Below are 20,587 nucleotides of genomic sequence, written 5' to 3'. Positions count from 1 at the left end.
TAAAATATAAACTAACAAAATGTTCCCAAGTTTTGGTAGAGATGCATAGAATTTTTGTTGACTTTTTTCCCCTACAAAATGCATAAAATATTGGGGTGTATTAAATTTCGATTTACCAAAATTAATTAATCTTACTCAAAAATAAAATATATATTTTTGTTATATTGTTTTAAGAATATTTTTTTTAAAACTTTAATATTTTTGCAACATAATTTTTTTTAAATAAATTAAAGATTAATTTAATTTTTTTTATAGATCAATAACTACTGTTCAAGCTTAATTTGATTCAATTGACTATGGAAATTAAAACAAATTTATTTGTCTGCCAAAATTCAAGTTGTATTATGATTTATATTAATTAAAGAATGAGTTTACTATTATTATTATTATATAAGATAAAAATTATGATTAAATCTTAAAATATAATTATTATAATAGTTATGTAGATTTTTCTTATAAATTATGACTAAATCTTAAAATATAATTATTATAATAGTTCTGTAGATTTTGATAATTAAATAAAATTTAATATCAATAATTAAATAGATAAAAAAAGTAAGTTGAAATATAATTAATAAATTTTGGAGTGTCCTAAATATATTCATAATAAAGAAAATCTGCGCCAAACACAACCTTAAAATTTTCATATTTGCGAGGGTATAAAAAACCGAGAGGATCGATTTGTCTCCGGATTGGGCAGCAGGCGTCCGATACGACTGGGTGTTCGTCACAGCCCTTCAACTCGCATCATGCGCACATTAGCAACCACCATACGCTCTGTGAGTCCAGCTAAGCTTCTGAAATTTTTGAACATCGGCCGTTCGATGTCCGATTTGCTGTTTCGTACTATTTTTTCGACATTTTTCTAATCTTTTGGGGTTTTATGACTGCGATGCAGCATTTTTACAGAAGAAACCCAGTGAATTTGCAATCTCGGAATTTTTCTTCATTTTATAAAGGAGGTACGTGCATGGTGTTTTACGTTTTTGTCTAGTTTTTTTTCGGCTTATTGAAGATGGAATTGATCCACCAATTTTGTGATTGTAATCCATTTTAACTTGGATCCCTTTTCGCTAATCAATGATCATTTGAGGTTTTAAGGTTTGTATTGCCTTGCTTGTTAATTGCTGAATCTTGTGTTAATTTCACGATATGTGTTCCTCTTTCTGTAACGTGGTTTCGGCTTCTTATATGCGTCTGATTTTGGAAAGAAATTTGTGACTGGTATGGACTCGATTAGTACTTTTCAACCCAGAATTTCTATTCGTGGGACTTACATTGGACCGATCATAAACAAATGTGAAATTAACATTTTTAGTGGAGCCCGTAGGGCATTATGGTGCTGAAATTGGTTCAAGGCATAAACCAAAAAAGGAGTAACGAAACCATGTGTTGCCACTGCGAAGTTACTAAAAACGGAAGTAAGTAGTAATGAAACCATGTGTTGCCACTGCAAAGTTACTCTTAACTTTTAACCAAGAGTCAAAGAGGAAATGTGCAATGTCTTTCAATGAATGGATATGAGCTTTAAAGACTGTAGTTCTGGCATTGGAAAAAATGCCTCAGGGTTTCACGTACTACCAGACTTTTTATTACGAACCTCCATTAACCATTTGAATGTTAGACTGTTTCACTGTGTTGAACTTCTCTAACATTTTCTGTATTCAGGTTGACTTATCCTTTTACACATTCTTAAGTGTTGTGGTTTTTTTTCAACTTTTGCTTGTTATTTTATCCCTTTCATTATGTCTTTGTTCTTTGTTCTTTGGCATTTGGATATTTTCTTTGTTTATGAAAAAACAAATCATGACCTCGCTGTAGATGAAAGATCAATTGAAGAGGAGGCAGAAAGAAAGGTAGGATGGCTGTTGAAACTGATATTCGCTGGCACTGCAGCAGCTGTGGGCTATCAGTTCTTTCCGTACATGGGTATGATCGATCAATCAAAACCGATTTAGCATTTTATATTAATGACAATCTCCGATGTTCATGTTTCCAATCTTCTGTAGGTGATAATTTGATGCAGCAGTCTGTATCTCTTTTACAAGTGAAGGATCCATTGTTTAAAAGAATGGGAGCATCAAGATTAGCTCGATTTGCTATAGATGGTAATATATTTCTGGAGGTGTTTAATAACATGCTAATGTGAACTTTTTGGGATAGATTGCCAAGTCGGAGGTCTTTATTGGCTACATAAACAATTATGAGGAAACTTGAATTTCTGTGGATAAGTTGTGTCCGTCGAAGATCTTAAATTTTTTGCACAAGATCTTCCACTTACAGCTTGAAAGATAACTTTTACATTTCATCTTACATTCTTACCATCATACAAGGTTCTAACTAGCATCTAGTGCTGAAAGAATGAGAATTCCACTTGTTCTCATGATGCAGAGAGACCTGCAAAATGAAAGACTCACAATTTGAAAAACTGTACACCTAAGTATTAAAGTTAAAAGTAGGATGTCAAGCTGGCATTTTGTGCTCTGTGCACATCAAGCTGTAATTATGAACCCTGCAGACAGGGATAATACGTGTCTTGATCGTGGAGACTGATTTCCTTGATCTTTGACTGCTGCTTGTGTTATGACGGTTCTTAGCTTCTTCCCTTTTGATTACCAGACAAAAGAAGAATGAAAATAGTTGAAATGGGTGGAGCTCAGGAGCTTGTAAATATGTTAAGGTCTGCCAAAGATGATCGAACTCGAAAAGAAGCATTGAAGGCTCTTGTTGCCATCTCAAAGTCTGGTCAGACCTCACTATTCTGTTGTGCATTTTGATTTTGGAACGATCAAGCATGAGGGGAACTCCACATCTTTGGTAGAATTGAATATGGAATTTTCTCTGAGCATAGACATTGAATTTTCGCTAAAAAAACATGCTTGGGTGTATAAAACACATTTCTCTTGTACATCCAAGTCTGAAAAAAAAAGCTCTTGTGCTCGGAGTTTCCTCTCGTTGTCTAGGAATTCAAACAGAGTTTCTGTAGGTTGCTGGAAAAGAATTTTGCATTGAATATGAAAATTGGAGCACCTTTCAACTTAATCCACTTTTTTTTTTCTCTGTATGTCCACCCCTCTGCATACTTTGCCATCACTGAAAAGCCTTAAATTATTTTTCTTGCTGCAATTTGAAAGTGTCCTGTTATAGTAACTGTGTCAAGGATCTATGGGTTCTATCCCTTTTACTAAATAGAACATGTACCAATTTTGACTAACAAAAGAAACAAAATGCAGATGCCAAAATTATGTGTTTGCAAAGGTTGCTGAATGATGTGTTGAGAGATATTGCTATATAAACGCAATTGCCTTAAATCTGCGTTTCTGTCGGTACCAGGCATGTTTTTTATCAGAAATTTTTTCATTACACGATGTTGGAAGAAAACAGAGGGAGGTATTTCACACTGTAGACTGTTTAACATTAGAAAGGAGAATCCAGGTGTTGCCCTAGAATTTAAAGCAGTGGCATCTAGCTCCTTCTCTCTCTCTTTTTGTTACCAAAATCAGAGACAGGTGGAAGTGATTGGTTCAGAGATGATGCAGATCATGAGCATGAGTTCGAGCGTTCTTAAACACTACTCTTCTACTTGATAGATACTTAATTGTGTACCGTCGCTTCTATGCCACCTGAACATTTTGGGAGCATCCCACTTTTGTTTTTTCTTTTGTAGTTGCTAGTATCCTCTTTAGGTTGGTTATGATAGGAGGAAATGCTCCAAGAAATGTGAATAATAATTAAAATTTGACCCCACCTCCGTTTTTTCTCTCATATTGTAGATGAAGCTGCCGGTGCTTTACATGAAGCTGGAGCAATCCCCATCATCAGGTCCACCCCGGATTCTGTTGAGTATACTGAAATAGAGAACTATAAGTTGAAGTTGCTTACTAGATTTCGAGACTTGAGACATGATATCCCTTCCTGAAGCCCGATGGTTAGAATTTAAACCGCCAGCCAGAAAGTTACGCAATGTTTACACTGAAGCTACACATTCATTTATGATCATTTGGATAGCTGACACCTGGTTTGGGATTCTTACGAGGATAGAAAAATGCACAACGTTCCAGGCTCAGCGAAGAAGTTTATTTTCTAATTTTCGTATATTTTACTTGGTTGTTCTTCCTCCATTTCTCTGCGATGTTCAGTTTCAATATGTGGTACATGCAGGAGACATCAACTTTTGTGGTGAAATATGATGAAACTTTCCCGATAGTGTCAATCACCCGATTCAAGTGCTTTTTTCATTTCTTTTAATGTTAAGTGTAATATCGAGAGAATAACATTTTTTTGGATTTTACACTTGCACTTTTTTTCATTTTGGTCGTTTTATAAATCAATTTGTAATTTCAGTTTACTAATTTGCACTTTTTTTTTTCAATTATAGTTTTTTCCATTACAGTGCTGACATGACGTTGAGCTTGTCAGTATTTCTTGATTTCATATCAGCATATAAGTGTGAATTAATTAAAATTGAAAAAAAAAAAAGATAAGTTATTGTAGTAACATTATAAATTGACTTGATGCTTTTTTAGACCTTCTTTGTCAACAAGAACCTTGCCTTGACCTTCAATCTGCTTGAGCTGCTAGCAAGATTTGAACCTCTGGGCTCAAAATAAATAATAAGATCGAAAATAAAAAATATGCAAGTTATGAGACCAAAATGTTACTCTTCTATGTTACCATGTAACATATAACAATGAATTTTGGGTCTTCGTTAAGTTCATACTCACAATATCGAAAAATTTGTTTATAAAGGTAAATTTATAGTTTTTATTGCAAATTATTTTTAAGAAATACTTTAAATTGATGTCTAGCACATAAATTTCAACCAATGTAATATTTTTATACTCCATTGATCCATCAAATCAGTGTCTTCTTGGATTAAACTATAAGAATAAAGAAGTTTTCATTAAATTATTATTAGCAATTTTCAAGGATGTTAACTTTTTCTAATATTTATTATGAACTATTGGTAGTAGTAGTCGATCAGAATGCGTCCCATGCTACTCTAAAAGTTCATACTATATTACATGCATGATTTTAAAAAAAGTTATTTTAGTATTATCCCGTTGATAGAAAATATCATTTTCAAAAATAGATACAAAAATTATAAATAATATAATGAATAATAATAGTGGTTAATTAAATAGTATGTACTATATCAGGTCCTTGACATGCGATGTTTTTCGATATTGAATAATTTTTTGTGTGAAAAATCTAGAGATTATAAAATCAAAAATTTAACAATGATTTTTTATAATAATCGTTTTTAGTCCGTACTATATGATCATTTAAAAATAAAAAAGTGCAAAAAAAGATTAAAAAATTATATTTAATTAGTTGTGATATAAAGTTGATAAATAATTTTTCAAAAAATATTTTTTTTTGTAATTTGTGATTTCGACTTAATAATATTAAATAAATAAGTGTGGATGTGCGATTTAATGCTAATTATTGATTTTTTTTAAAAAAAATTATTTGAGTTTTGTGATTATCTTTTATTTATAATATTGCGTACACATGATTTTTCTACGTTCCTTCAAGAGAAGCATAACAGGCCACCACGAATTATCGTGAAAAAAGCAAAAAAAAAGTTATGGGGGATCAGACAGCAAGAGCAGAAGAATTCGAGCAGCAAGCCGAGAAAAAGCTTGCCGGCTGGGGTATTCTCGGCTCCAAATACGAGGACGCCGCTGATTTGTTCGAAAAGGCCGCCAATGCCTACAAACTTTCCAAATCATGTAATACATTTACGTCTACGTTTGTATTTGCATTGTTTTTGTATGTTATTCGGTCTTTTTTTTTTTTTTTTTTGTATTTTAAATCTGTTTTTTTATTTTTTATGTGGTTCTGATTCTGAAATGCTTAGACTGGTTTGAGAAAGTTTTGTTACGTATGCTTATGTTTAAGAATTTGGATGAATGGCTGGTGTTCGATTTTTCTGTGAATGGATTAGGCGTTTGCAATGCATTTTACGTTTTGATAAAATGGATATTTGTGAAAGTTCTTTAGAATTTCCGGCAACCGTTGTTTGCATGATACGAAAAAATTGCACCAAAGGATATTTTCGTTGTGAATATGTTACGGTTTTAGTGAATAGTTATGCCTGTTGAATTACATTTGCAAGTTCGGAGTGTTCGGTACGCGAATGCAAGCTCAGGTTGTTTTATCTTAATTTATTGAATTCACTACTCAATAGAATCTTTAATGATCCGAAGTTTTGTTGAGTGAAGCATACCTAAAAATTTTGCTTCTTGGGGAATATTTTCCTCGTGGCTGATCTTAATTAATTGTTTCAAAAATCTTTTATTTCAGGGGATCGAGCTGGAGCAGTGTATGTTAAGTTGGCAAACTGTTACTTGAAGGTGAAATCATGGCATGTGCTGTGCTGCAAGGCAGTGCAGTGTCTTGCTTCCTTCCCCTGAACCTGTCCTTGACCTTATGCTTTTTCAATTAATGTTTGCAGTCGGATAGCAAGCATGAAGCTGCTAATGCTTACGCTGAAGCTGCTCATTGCTATAAAAAAATCAACACAAAAGGTCTATATATGCCTAGTTCAGCTCTATTTTTTCTAATCTTCAAATTTTGGTTATTTCAAGTTATATATATATGTTGTGTCATGGATAACGGATATGTGGTTGATCCCACGTATAATTTTCTTGACCTTTTAATTTCGTTTATTAATATTTGCTTCCCTCGCCCTCCGAATATATGGTTTTCTTCGATTATCACCTTACATTTTCAAATTTAGAAGATGCCCACTGACATTTGTATGCTTTGCAGAGTCAGTAGCTTGTTTGGAGCAATCTGTAAATTTATTTTTGGATATTGGAAGGCTTAATATGTCCGCCAGATATTTCAAGGTAACACATAAGAAACATATTATCAATCATTGCTGAGTGATATTTCATAACCTTAGTATGATGAATCAAACAGTAAGAGCCTAAACCAATGAATGTTGCAATAATGTCACTGGGTAACATATTAATTGTTACATTCACTCAGAGGACAGAGAATAAGTGCGTGGTAACTGTTTTACACTTTGCCAGGAAATTGCAGAGTTGTATGAACAAGAGCAAAACTTGGAAAAGGCTATTGATTACTATGATAAAGCTGCTGATCTCTTTGAAAGTGAAGAAGCAACAAGTTCTGCAAATCAGTGTAAGCAGAAAATTGCAGAATTTGCTGCTCGACTCGAACAGTTAAGTATGTCCATTCTTTCTGCTTAGTTTCACGAATTCATGATTGCTGAGACTATTATTTAAAGATAACGGCTCTTGTTTGTTTGGTTCTTTTCTGAAGTACCTTGACCAATAATTGCATGTCAATCTTGTGCATCCTGTTTTTCAACTTCATCTCTCTTGCTCACAGCATTAATTGTTCAATACGATATGAGTCACCCTTGCCATTTTCTTTCCATCTGGTAATCTTTTCCTCACTTTATTTATTTGAGAATAAAAATAACCCATAAGACTGACAGATCATGCATTCGAGTCTGACATTCTTATTCTGCGGGGGAGTTACTTTTTGTTGAATTATGTTGCATATAGTTCGGACATTTTGTTGAAAAACTTAACAGGCATTCTTTCCTCAGATACCAAAAGGCAATTGAGATTTATGAAGATATAACAAGACAGTCGCTCAGTAATAACTTGTTGAAGTATGGAGTTAAAGGACACCTTCTAAACGCTGGCATTTGTCAACTCTGCCGGGGTGATTTTGTTGCAATCAACAATGCCTTGGAGCGGTACCAGGTACTTGCGTTTTCTTCTTTTTGATTAGCCAGTTTACTCCTTATTCAATTTTTGTGCTAAGCAAACACATTTTCTTCTTGTTTTGAAGGAACTAGATCCTACATTTTCAGGAACACGTGAGTACAAATTGCTAGTGGTATGTCATTGCTCTTAAACATTGGTTTTGCCTTTTGGTTTACTTAAATCTGTCTGTCCATTTTGAGGTGATTACATGTTATCCAAGGGAAACCTTTTTGTTAGGATTGAAAAGCCATCAGGTTACAAGTCTGGAGGTGATTGAATAAACTGTCACGAAGTAAAGTTTCACAAATATAAAATAGTTTCCTGTCTAGGCAGACGTCTGTTCAAGCAGCAAAGTGGCAATAATTATTTGTTCTTGATTAAAACAGTGCAAGCAATCGAATGCAGTCAAAATCAAGTGGCAGAACCATTCGGAGGACTGTTATTTGCATAAAGCTGAGCTTGAATGTAAATGAGTATGAGCTGGAATGACTGTTTAAAGACAAGCTATTTTACATGGATATTGACACATATATGATGCAATACATCACACTTCAATTTTTGAATAATTAGGATACGACATGTGGAAGACATTGTTGTTTTATATGTTTGTGTGTGTATATATATAAAATAACTATATAAATATATTGGATATAAGAGATTTATGATTAATAATATATATTTTATAAACAAAATATTTCACGTTAAACATTTAGAACATCTGACATATATATTTCAAATATTCATCAAATATTTGTATCTCGAAATTATCCGACGTGATACGAAAGGGTATGTGCCCAATTTGAGAATTATCCATACATCACACAAGACACAAAAATTTGAAGAAGAGAAAGAGGTTCAAACATTAAAATTTTATCATTAGCCCTCATCTTTAGTTTTGTTTCCTCTAAATGAAATATCTTTTATAATTTTTCTCTGTCTATCACAGGAATTAGCTGCTGCTGTTGACGAGGAAAATGTTGCAAAGTTCACTGATGCTGTAAAGGAATTTGATAGCATGACTCAACTGGTAAGTGAACATGCAATCTCAAAAGTGTTATGAGTATCTGAAAATACACATTCTATATTTCGTACTAGCAAGAGCCATGGAGAATTTCATTCAACAGATACGGCTGAATTTGTTTCGTAACTTGGGATTTAATATATTTCCATGGCTTCAGAATCCTGGGATGACATGCATTTTATTTCATTGCAACTCATTGAGAACTTGATTTACCAAGCGTTAATCTATGAGAATGAATCGAACTAAAATTATCATGGCAAGAAAATGCTAGGTGGCAACTTTCGAACTGTTGACTGGGATTGGGCACTTGGATGTTTTGAGCATGATCTATATCCAACCTTTTAGGTAGATCTATACTTGCCTGGGTGGGATAAACGGCCAACAGGTATCCCATGGCCTTGGTTGGCGACCTCCATCCAAGGCCAGACCAAGTGGTCCAGCTTACTTCATAATATCTGGTAGAGGGGACATGAGTTCCTACTAAAAAAAAAAAATAACCAAAGAAAAGGTAGATCTATGAGAAAAGGTGAGAGGACCTACAATTAGTGGGTTCAGATAAATAAGGATATCTATAGGCTTCGTTTTGTTTTCCGATACCTTTTTCTTGTGTTGGTAGCCATTGATCTATTCTTGTCTAAGTTCCTCAGTCTAAAGTGATTTTCGTTAAACCAGCTCTTTTGTCTGCGTATCTTTACCATATTTGCAAAATATTACTTCTGCTTTTAGTTGGAAAGGGGTTGATACAATTGGGTTTCGAACCCAAGACGAGATATCATCCCAACTCGAAACCTTGGTATCAGATGCTACAAGTCATCTGCCCAAAATATTACTTTTGTTGTCCTTATAAAGTGCTTGTTTGCCCCCAGGATGCTTGGAAGACAACACTTCTATTGAGAGTGAAGGAAGCGGTAAAGGCTAAAGAACTGGAGGAAGACGATCTTACTTAGACTTTACTCTCTTTACTTTCAAAAAAGTTTAGTGACTCAGTGGCTTGAACCTGTAACTCTGTTAACTCCTAAATTATTGAACTGTATTGTTAGTATGAAATTTTAACATAAAGTCGAGTAACTATGTTGTTTTTTAACAGGTGAAATAAATACTTTAAAAAAGGTTTTGTTTGTCTATTAGTCAAGTGCTTTCTCGATCCAATGGAGTTGAACTTCAATTTTACAAGTTTGTTCATGCACGCGGTGATATTTACACTCCATGAATGGTTAAATATATCAAAATTGAGTAATAATTTAAAGGTTATATGTTTGTATCAAAATATTTGTCAAATGGGTAGTTTTGTCAACTTATATTATAATAGTGCAATATGCTTAAATTAAATTTGCTAATGTTTATCACTAATTCTTGAAATTGTCACTGGCAAAATCATCAATGAATTTTTCCTCTAATTTCTAAAAATCAAAATCAAGCTGGTCTCTCTATAAACTGCAAACTATATCCACCTCTCTTGCCCAATTTCTAGTTTTACAGTATTTTATTTTATTTTTAATAATATTTTAAAAGAATTATATTACGTACACACTGTAATAGTTCATGGCGACCATAAAACCTTGTCGAGAAGACAACTACTTGGATTTGTGGTTTCACAAGGACTTGACATGAACGCCACACTATTGACTTCTTGTAATAACTTACTTCATGCCCATTGTTCAATTCAAACCTGCCGAATAAATAATTTAAGTATTGCGGAAGAGAAGATTCAAAGAAAATCAGCAAACACCAAGTTTCAATCTTTTCTTTCATCCTTGCCATCTGCTGTGAGTTTATTTTGATATCTTTTGAGAATTTGTATATTTGTTTCTGTTGCTTATTGCTTTTGTATATTTTGCTCGAGCTTAATATATTATGGTTTGGAATCTGTTTGAACTTTTGTTTATGGGTATGGCGTGTAATAATTAGCTAGTCTGAAATTTGCTATTGCTGCTTGCTCTGTTGTTTATGGTGTAACCAAGGTCGTAGCTTTTTCCAATTTAGAAACTGAAATATGTTCTTTATTTTTGAAGTTATTGGTAGCTCGATATAGGCAGCTTTCCCAATTTTTGTCAAAGGGAAAAGAGATTTAGAATGTATCCCGACTTTATTAATTTTTCTTGAATTTAGAACATTTTGCTTGAGAAAGTAAGATGGCAACAGGTGATAATTCTGAGGGCCACATACCTCTGCACGTCTCCACTTCACAAAGAGGTCTTGTAAGTGACGAAAATACGAAAAATGGATCCTATGATGGTTTTACTGCTCTTTCCAAGAGGATGAACTTTCTTAAATTTGGTAATTTGGCTTCACCATCTGCAAAGTTTCAACGGTTTAGCTGTGCCTTCATCTAACAATCTGCATATTCGTGAACGCTTTAACAACTACTTTTCTCGAAAATTTGATTGGAACTGCCTTTGGAGAATCTGCAAAGAATGGATAAAGAATCCCTTGAATATGGCCCTTTTTATCTGGATAGTCTGTGTTGCTGTTTCTGAGGCAATTCTAGTCATGGTCATGACGGGAATGTTAAACCACTCACTCCCAAAAAAATCACAGAGGGACCCCTTGTTCGAAGTCAGTAACCAAATTCTGAACGCCTTATTCACCCTCATGTGTTTATACCAACACCCTAAACGAATTTATCACTTTGCATTACTAATAAGATGGAAGTCGGAAGATGTTTTGAAGCTACGAAAAGTTTACTGCAAGAATGGCACCTATAAACTGAACGAATGGATGCACATGATGATGGTGGTTTTTCTTCTCAATATCAACTGTTTTGCTCGATATGCACTGTGTGGCCTTAACTAGGGATACAATAGGTCGGAACGCCCACCTACAGGGGTCGGATTATGTTTTATCTGTTGCAATTGGCGCATCTGCATTTGCCGGGATTTACACCACTCTTAGCCCTCTTGGTAAAGAATACGAGTCTGATATAGATGAAGAATGGCAAATTACGGTTACAACTGATGATAGTACTGGACAGAATCAGTTGAGAAGTTCTTTCGAAAAACAATTCTCATTTGCACTGAGAGATGTAGAAAGGACTGTTGAGACTCGACCCCAATGGAGCGGCGGAGTTCTTGATTTTTGGGACGACATTTCTTTAGCTTACTTATTATTTCTGTAGTTTCTGCGTGTTTGGATGGAACATGGAGAGACTCGGGTTTGGCAAAATGTATGTTCACATTGCAACTTTTTTTCTGTTCTGCTTGGGTCCCTTTTGGATTTTCAATCTTGCAGCCATTAACATAGATAACGAGACAATAAGAGCCGCCTTAGGCGTCACGGGGATTTTCCTTTGTATATTTGGGTTACTCCATGGTGGTTTTTGGAGAACTCAGATGAGAAAAAGATTCAATGTAATCCAACAGCCGCAGATTGTGCTCTCTGGCTTTTTTGTTGTTGGTGCTCTCTAGCTCAAGAAGTGAGAACCGTTGTAGAGAACAAGTTTTGCAGGAAACGGGTCGACGCGCTGCCTATCTCCCCGTTGCCTCGCGGGGATGGAGAATTTGAGTTCAGGTCTGGACAGAATTCCCCGTTTTGGAACAGCCCTTCTCCTCCATCGCATGCCAATTCGAATGCGATCTACAATAGTCCAGGGAGGCATCTTTCTTTAATAGCAGAAGAAAGTAGCTCACAAGGTAAAGATGAAACCATGATTCCTCCTGGCCCTTCGATTATACGAAGAGACGACATTTAATACAATTTTTTTTTTTGAAATGCCTCTTTGACGTGGTATGTGGATACAAAATAAACCAGTTGTGCTGAGCGTATTCTTAATATATCGTTGTATATGCATTGGTGTTTCTTTTACCTTTTCTTTTACCAGTAAATTATTATTTGGATATCAAAGAAAAAAAAATACAACTATACTGAGCGTGAAGTTTAATCTTGACTCAAATACGTTAAAACGAGAATCATGTGGATACATAGATAAGACATCAATAGAAGCCGCAACACCCTCGAACAACTTTGAATAACGACCAGACCACACAACATAAACTGTACAAGACATGCTAAGTACTCTACTCTTCGTGATTCAGGAGGTGCAATGGCCCATGATACTAGGACTCACCTCAGCTGCGGGTCGAGGTGGAAGCAGTGTGGACAACAAACACGTTGGATGTGTTCCGAACATTAGAATTAGTTCTGCAAGCAAAAAAACGACAGAATTAAGAGTGCACCACGTTTTGCATCCAGTAAATTTCCATTCCTCGCATCCGATCAACCATGGTCCATGTATGAAGGACCTTAATGAGTACATGATACAGTAAAAGAGTGCAGGGAGACTATTATCGATGAACACAAAATCTTTGTGCAGGAATAACAAGCATCATCCTCAGTAGATATAAAACAAATGACGACAAGAGCTTCTTCCTCTACTTACAGCAAGAGTCCGACTACAGCACAGCAACCCTAGAAACAATAGCTCTAGAACAGAACCTTACTATCAAGAACTATATGCGACAGCTTACAAATTTCTTGATCCCTTTACTTGGCTTCCGGTCCATGAGAACTACCATGTGCTACATTTGAGCTTCTTTTGACATCAGATTTGGTTTTGGCACCCGTGTCAGGTTTATCTTGCTTATTTACTCCATGTGTATCGGTCGGACCAGATTTTGAAGATGGAATGCTGCGGCTAACTCCAAGATTGGCTTCGGTTTGTGCTGGTTGCATACCATTGATGGCTCCAGCGTATGCTTGTGTGGAATGCAGGTGGGGAGGTGCTTGTGGCAATTGCTGCCGCATATCTTGCATTGGGTGTGGTGAATTAAATGGTGCTCGTGTGGGGAAAATACCTGCTTGCTGAGCCATGGCTGCAGCTTGAGGATGTGGCATGTAAAATGCGCCCTGCTGCATAGCAGGATGCGGAGTCATCTGCACAAGCCAGAGTATAAATTAGAGAGAGGTCTATAATGCCATAAGTAAATTTGCATCGAGCAGACTAGGATACCGGAGGAGGCATTGCTGATGTCTGAGGTTGTGCATCAGCAATTGCGGCCAAATACATTAAATTTTTTTGAAGTTGAGCCTGATACCTGATCCATCAAGATAATATTGAATCAAAAGTTGTTTTGATGTTAAAAATATAAGCACTCGGTTGTCAAAAAACCAAGAAGCAATAGCAAATTTGTCGGGCATACAACTCCTCTAAGGAGTTTCATTTAAGAAAGCCATACAGAAGCAAAATGCCAGTTCTAACAGTCATGTGCACACACAAGAATTTTCAGATGCACAAAAAAATGCAGAGAAAGAATGAAAGTTTCATATCCAAGATAAAGACAGTTGAATTGTGTCACTAAGATTCTAACTATACAGCAGAAAACAAGAAGCAAATGCAATGCTTGATGATGAAAATTGCAGATAAGAAAATGCGTAAATACACTTGCCATCCACGAATGCAAACACAAACAGAAAAAGATAACACGCTTACTGGGCACACTCGGCAAGTTTGCCAAGATTTTGATTGTCCAATATCGCCAATATCAACTTCTTGTTCTCATCAAGGTACTGCATCAACAGTTGGCAACAACATTGCATGTCAAAATGCAAATCATGAAAAAATTTCACAACAGAAAGTTAAAGTACGATGAAACATATTTCATATGAGTCTATCCATATTTTATGGAACATTCACTAAAAACAAAATCAAGCACCAACTTACTTTAATGACAATTTCACTACAAGTCCACAGATCAGCCAGCCATCGAACAGGGCAACTTATTTCTATTAATCTTAACAGTGCCACCGCATGAATGACTCCAAAAAGGTAAAATTCACTTCTAAAGCTAGAAGACCATATTCCATGTATTACTTGATCAATTCGACTGTCAGATGTTCAGAGCCTTGATCTTTTAAATTTGACACAACGGAATCAAGTTTCCACTATTTTATCGATTCTTTCATTAGAAAATTATATCTTAGAAGTTTCTGTATCAGAAAATTTTGGAAAGAGATTAATCATCATTATACAAATGAACATTTAACAATAGTTAGTTGGACAATTACTGGTTATAGACCATATTAACTTACTATGAGATACAAAGAAAGATTAGAAAAAGCTTTTTGCTCTTGCAAGGAACAAACTATTGGAAATCAAAACTACCTACAGTCATAGGCAATATAATTAACAAGTGTGTGGTTTCCCACCAAAACCAAAAGGTCACCAATGCATAAAAATGACTATTTTAGATGTTTGCAATGGCCCAAAAAAATTTCAACGGAAAATAAGAAATACCTTCTGAATCTGTTCGGTGGTGATATTGGTAGGGGGAAATGACTGCATGACAGGAAATATTGGACCTGGTTGCTGCATCTCTGCAGCTTTCCTGCTTAATTAAATGCAGTACCCTTATATTTCACAATAATGAAAACCAAAAAAAAAAAAAAACCTAACGTGCACAAGGTAGAAATATCAACACCGTTTATATTCATCAGATGTATGATATACTGTATGTTAATTTGAAACACTGAGGTGTAATGTCGTAACTGCAGATCTAAAAGTCATCATTGATTCAAACACGTGAGGTTCACGCTTGATTCACATAGAAAAAGAAAAAGGAAAATGGTGGTCATTGGATCCAATTCGACGGTAATGCCCTCAGAGATGGACGGTAATGCTCTCGCGGTAGGCTGAACTCTACCGACTATGGTCAAAGTATAATCGCAGACCATATTAGATATGGCGTTTTTTCTTTTAAATTGACACTTATCCACGAGTTATCTGTAACAGGGAAATAATCTGACTGATTACAGATTTCTAGAACATTGATTGCTATAACTTCTCATGTCGCAAAATCAAAATAAAAATTAATACAAATTTCTAACCAAAACATCACGGGATAAACTACTTGAGAGCCAATTCAAAACAAAAAAATCCGCTTTGTCGAGGGGGGGAACATAATAGTTCTACCGGTATCCCCGTGACAGTTGCGTTCTTCAATTGCAAGAATAAAAATAAAAGGTAACAAAACCAGCAAAAATACATATAAAAATAACTTCTCATAAACACAACAAAAACTGCACAAAATAAATCCCAATCGACCTATCAAAATACAAATCCCTAAATTGAACACCCGAATCAAAACCCCTGAACTCAGAACCCCTAACTCCAGAACCCGAAAATTACTCACATAATGGATTAAAGATTCAAACTTTCCGGCACACCCAAGTAAGAAAAGCGAAGTGCAGCTGCCGAACAAGGTTTGGTGAAGTGGTAAGTTGGTCTTGGCTATGCTGGACTAAAGTTGAGAGACGAGGAGAATGAGAGAGAGAGTTCGGAGTGATGGGCGTGAATGGTGGAGCGCGCCGTGCTGGTGGCAGACGACGATCGGAGAGGCTGAGGCTGAGGCGGTGGCGGAAGTACGAGACAACTTGAGCGGTAGGAAAATAATATACCAATCGTTCGACTTCCAGGTCAATTTTCAACTGGAATTTTAAAATTGGACGATACGAAATATCCATTCGCTATTCATTTTCAAGTTTACTTCAAAATCATTTTTTAAAAAAATCGAAGCAGGTCTATCGTGAGATAATCTCACGAGTTTTTACGTTAATTCTACCGATATTTACAATAAAAAAATAATATTTTTAATATAAAAAGTAATACTTCTACCGATATTCACAATAAAAAATAATACTCTTAGTACAAAAATTGATAATTTTTTCATGGATGACCCAAATAAGAGATATATCTCACAAAATATGATATGTGAGACCGTTTCACATAATTTTTAAACAAAAAATCAATCCAGAAGTCTACTAACAAAGTAGTGGTTTTTATCGATGATCATATCAATTTGTGGTTTGTTCAGTCTTGAGATTTTATGTTTGAAATATCATAACGCCTAAAAATTGGAGAGAAGTTTGTTATATTAGATCGAATCCAATATTCTTATTTTAAATTTTAAGAAGTTGATATTAAACACGCTTAATTGTCCCAGGACAAGATCGACATACATTTGTTACTGTTCATTTTTGTGTTTTTGTATAAATATTGTCCCAGGACAAGATCGACATACATTTGTTACTGTTCATTTTTGTGTTTTTGTATAAATATTGTATTTACTGGTGGTTGAAAAAATATCGGCGCCCACAATTTGATCTCAATTCACATTAGCAACTATTTTTTTATAAATAAATCTCGTTGTGATCACATTTTCTTTTCATGTCTGAAGTACTATAATTTAATTTTTAAAAATTTCATCATTTAAATATTTATTGAATTAAATTATTGTTTAAAATTTTTGGACATGGTACAAAAACAAGATAGACGAAAGGAGAAGTTGCTTAGCCCCCAAGCAAGCAAAACCGTTGACTTAGTCAAATTCAATCAATTTTCCACCCAGACAAAAACGTGTGGCTTCGGGAAGCTTCACTCGACATAATCGCCACGTCTAAGAAAATTTTCGGCCCCTCATTCTATAAATATCCCATTCTTTGTGACGTAGAGAAGGTTTACTTCACTTCAACCTCAATCGAACATTGCGATAGCTCAAAAAATTGCAGAAAAGGAAAATCGGGTTTCAGTCCAACGGAGGGCAATCTTGCTCGTGTGTGTTGAAAGGTACGCTGATTAGATCCCAGTTTGTTGTGTTTTTCGGATTTTTTCCAGCTTTTCTGGCATTTCTTGTTTGGGTGAATTTTTACCCTGTTTAGCTTGTGCTTGTGATTGTTTGGATTTTATGTGATTGCGCGTAGTTATTTCCCGGTTTCATCGAGAAATTTTAAATTTTTTTGGGTGATTTTGGCATTCCAATTTCATAAATCAACCGCTGGGATTGCCATGGAGTCCTTTTAGTTTCGGGGGTACGATGTGATTTTTTTTCCTTTTTCTTGATTTTAGGTTGAGTTTTCACGCACTGACACTCATATACTCAGTGGAACATCTCTTGTTTGTGTGTGTGTGTGTGTGTGAAGAAGAACGGAATATCTTTTTAATTGGTAAGATTTGTGATTTCCCTTTCCTTTAGGTTATAGGAATCGACCCTTTCGAGTTACATATATACATATATACATCTACTTGATGATTTTTTAGAATTTATTGAAATATTGATTGACGTGGAAAAGATATGTCTCTTCATATTCGGTAAACCTTGTCATAAATGCATATTTCACTGTGTATGTTAACCGTTTCGTGTTATGAAATTCACTCATTTATCTGCCTTGATTTCTTCATGGCTATTCTGCAAGCTTTTAATTTCAATATTATGTAGATTGCGATGATATGTTACAGAAATTGTGAAACTTATATTTTTATAGCTGATTTTTTTTTTCTTCTTGGAGCACAGAATCAAATACGAGTCCATCAAATCAAATTTCTGGCCCAGTCTCTCGACCTATGGATTTCACGAAGCAAAAGAAATCAAGAAGCAGGAAGGACACATCCAGAAGTGTAGCTGAGACTCTTGCTAAATGGAAGGAATACAATGATAAGCTTGACTCTCTCGAAACAAGCGCTAAGCCGGTGCGTAAAGCTCCTGCCAAGGGATCGAAGAAAGGATGTATGAGAGGTAAAGGTGGTCCTCAAAATAATCGTTGCCATTACAGAGGCGTCAGGCAAAGGACATGGGGAAAGTGGGTGGCAGAGATTAGGGAGCCACGTCGTGGAAGCAGGCTGTGGTTGGGAACTTTTAGTACATCGGAAGAAGCTGCTCTGGCTTATGATGAAGCTGCATTGGCTATGTACGGCCCTTGTGCTCGCTTTAACTTTCTGGCTCACAAAAATGACGGACAGGAGTTCTCTCCGTCTCCCAGGGGTTCAGCTTCCGGCCATGAAAGTTGTGTCATCTCTGAGGGGTGTGAGGCAAGCACGGAAGTGGCAGCGCAGATGGAGGAAGTAGAGGAAGAAGAACCAAATCAAGAATCACTAAGAGAGGGAGGAACGGACGAAATTTTTGAAGCTGACAAGCCTATTGCCCATTTGGTGGACTCTGTCCCTAACCATGCTTCAGGGCCTTGGATTGAAAATGGATCTCAGACTGAGCTTAATGCAAATGGCAGTGTCCACCATGAAGATTCGTCACACCAGTTGCAGTATTGTTTTGAGGCCAAATGGCATTCTGGTTCGCCTAACATGCAGCATGAAACTTGTTATGGATTGGATTTCTTGGGAACAGGTAGACAGGAGGATTGTAACTTCATGTTGACTGATCTACTTTTGGATTTGGACTCGGATTTGGTGATATGAAGTGTGTTGTGATCATTCTGAGTTAAAAGGCATAAGATATGTAGTAGTAGGAATTGAGAAAAGATTTGAGAGCGATCGATATACAATTGTTTTTCCGATGCTGGAGATGCACCTACTGTTACATTTTGCATCATTTTGTCGAAACTGCCTGACATTTCCCTTTTCTTGAGGGATAAAGTTGTCATTTTCTCTAGTATTATTAAGGTAATTTTATGCTGAGGTTAAGAATAGCAACCGAATGTCATGATCCAACATTTTGCCTGTTGGAAAGAATCAAAATTTAAAAAGATCAAAGTGATCGGAAATGCTTTGAAGGGCCGAGAAAAAGGCTAATACTTCCGTTGGTTCGTTAAATTTCTTTAGTTGGTAATAATAATAACACGCGCATCACCATCCACCAACTTTTAGGAAACAAAAACAGAAACCTCGACTTGATCAGATGATAAGAAATTAGTGATAGTGTTCCAAGGATGTCGGATGCATATGAAAGTTCAGTACGTGAGATTCTTAGTGGATCGACTTTGTACAATTTGTTTTAAAATTCTTCTACAATTTTTATATAAGCGCTAATCTTGAGATGTGGTTGGTTGATGTGCATCAAGATCAACTATTTTTACGATGTTTGACAGAGACGTGTTATAATCATATGTCTCATTTATTTGCTAATTGTTGATTTATATGATGTTATAGGTTGGATATCATAGTATCAGTTGTTAGTCGATGTGTAAAATAAAATAATTTTTTTCTCGTCCACACGTATTTTTATTTTAATTATACACATCGATATTACTGAATATATCATATTGAATCTTTGTCATTGATATATGTTTATATTTCCGTTTAAATTCGATATATGATAATATATTATGTTTTGGATATTTTTGGACATACTCGATTCGGTACGGCATGAACTAGCTTGAACATATTTGTATGATTGTTGATTATCGATCATTTGACTTATGATATCTTGTATATGTTCGTTCATTAATTATATTCGTGCATATCATTATTTTATTTCTATGACATGCTTTTGTGATTTCTTGATGTCTCGTACAAGATTCTAACCACCGAGGTGGAGTTGTCATGTCTTTTGTGTGTGAACATGATAGATGGTGTGGTTCGACTTCAAGTGCTCAAGATGAAGCATCAGGAAACATCAGAGCTTCTTGAGAGGGGTTCAGTTGTATTTATGTACTTTTTCATGGTGTTCTCTCTCACATAACATATATATTATATTATGGAGTTGTATTTTTATCAGGGTATATCCTGAATAGCTGCATGATGTGTTTGGAATATTTTGATAATCATATTATGTTATTATCGAACATTGTCTGTTCTATGATATTTTAGATTGTTTATGTTGTGATTGTATCTAGCCGATACTTGTTTATGTGTTTGAGTTGTTGATGGTGCTCGTTGATTTATTTGAGTATTTAAATTTTCTGATATATCTTATTTACGATAATGTTATACCAAAATTTTTATACATCAAAAAGCAAATTTTTCGCCATATATTAATTAATCATATTCATGTGTTAATAATCATGATTAAAATAACTTGCCTTCTCACTATTGAAAAAAGGCACATGTTTTGCATAAATATAGGGATCATTTACATATGAATTGAAACACAAT

General features: G+C 35.2%; 4 protein-coding genes and 1 pseudogene across 7 annotated transcripts; 4 read left to right on the top strand and 1 right to left on the bottom strand.

Annotated features, from left to right (window-relative positions):
- Positions 1–617: 617 nt before the first annotated feature.
- On the top strand, positions 618–4,291 carry LOC140808243 (uncharacterized). Its single transcript, XM_073165317.1, has 6 exons — positions 618–779; positions 899–962; positions 1,822–1,929; positions 2,010–2,108; positions 2,620–2,745; positions 3,774–4,291. The coding sequence occupies exons 1-6, from the start codon at positions 750–752 to the stop codon at positions 3,917–3,919; spliced, it is 573 nt and encodes a 190-aa protein (XP_073021418.1). The 5' UTR covers positions 618–749; the 3' UTR covers positions 3,920–4,291.
- Positions 4,292–5,545: 1,254 nt separating this feature from the next.
- LOC140807413 (alpha-soluble NSF attachment protein-like) lies at positions 5,546–9,893 on the top strand. Its single transcript, XM_073164248.1, has 9 exons — positions 5,546–5,735; positions 6,310–6,359; positions 6,461–6,533; positions 6,778–6,857; positions 7,044–7,195; positions 7,589–7,748; positions 7,837–7,884; positions 8,698–8,778; positions 9,639–9,893. Exons 1-9 carry the CDS (start codon positions 5,591–5,593, stop codon positions 9,717–9,719), a joined length of 870 nt encoding a protein of 289 aa, XP_073020349.1. The 5' UTR covers positions 5,546–5,590; the 3' UTR covers positions 9,720–9,893.
- A 1,141-nt stretch (positions 9,894–11,034) lies between these two features.
- LOC140807145 (uncharacterized) lies at positions 11,035–12,559 on the top strand (annotated as a pseudogene).
- Positions 12,560–12,641: 82 nt separating this feature from the next.
- Positions 12,642–16,221, bottom strand: LOC140807146 (GRF1-interacting factor 3-like). Of its 4 annotated transcripts, none has more exons than XM_073163861.1 (6): positions 15,897–16,221; positions 15,002–15,092; positions 14,198–14,274; positions 13,718–13,802; positions 13,236–13,641; positions 12,642–12,909 (listed from the first exon to the last, which is right to left on the bottom strand). In XM_073163861.1, coding segments are annotated over exons 1-5 (645 nt in total). In that variant the 5' UTR covers positions 15,899–16,221; the 3' UTR covers positions 12,642–12,909; positions 13,236–13,251. The 4 variants fall into 4 exon arrangements, with proteins under 4 accessions (XP_073019962.1, XP_073019961.1, XP_073019963.1 ...); XM_073163860.1 differs by having other exon boundaries at positions 13,209–13,641; positions 15,897–16,220; XM_073163862.1 differs by lacking the exon at positions 12,642–12,909 and having other exon boundaries at positions 13,053–13,641; positions 15,002–15,095; positions 15,897–16,220.
- An 887-nt stretch (positions 16,222–17,108) lies between these two features.
- Positions 17,109–19,145, top strand: LOC140808336 (uncharacterized). The gene is made up of 2 exons (XM_073165431.1): positions 17,109–17,329; positions 18,054–19,145. Exon 2 carries the CDS (start codon positions 18,104–18,106, stop codon positions 18,950–18,952), a length of 849 nt encoding a protein of 282 aa, XP_073021532.1. The 5' UTR covers positions 17,109–17,329; positions 18,054–18,103; the 3' UTR covers positions 18,953–19,145.
- The last annotated feature ends 1,442 nt before the right edge of the window (positions 19,146–20,587 follow it).

The sequence above is a fragment of the Primulina eburnea genome, chromosome 12, assembly GCF_022965805.1.
Source record: "Primulina eburnea isolate SZY01 chromosome 12, ASM2296580v1, whole genome shotgun sequence".
Taxonomy (NCBI): domain Eukaryota; kingdom Viridiplantae; phylum Streptophyta; class Magnoliopsida; order Lamiales; family Gesneriaceae; genus Primulina; species Primulina eburnea.
The sequence above is the reverse complement of the archived record's forward strand: the minus strand, read 5'-3'. Positions and strand labels throughout refer to the sequence as shown.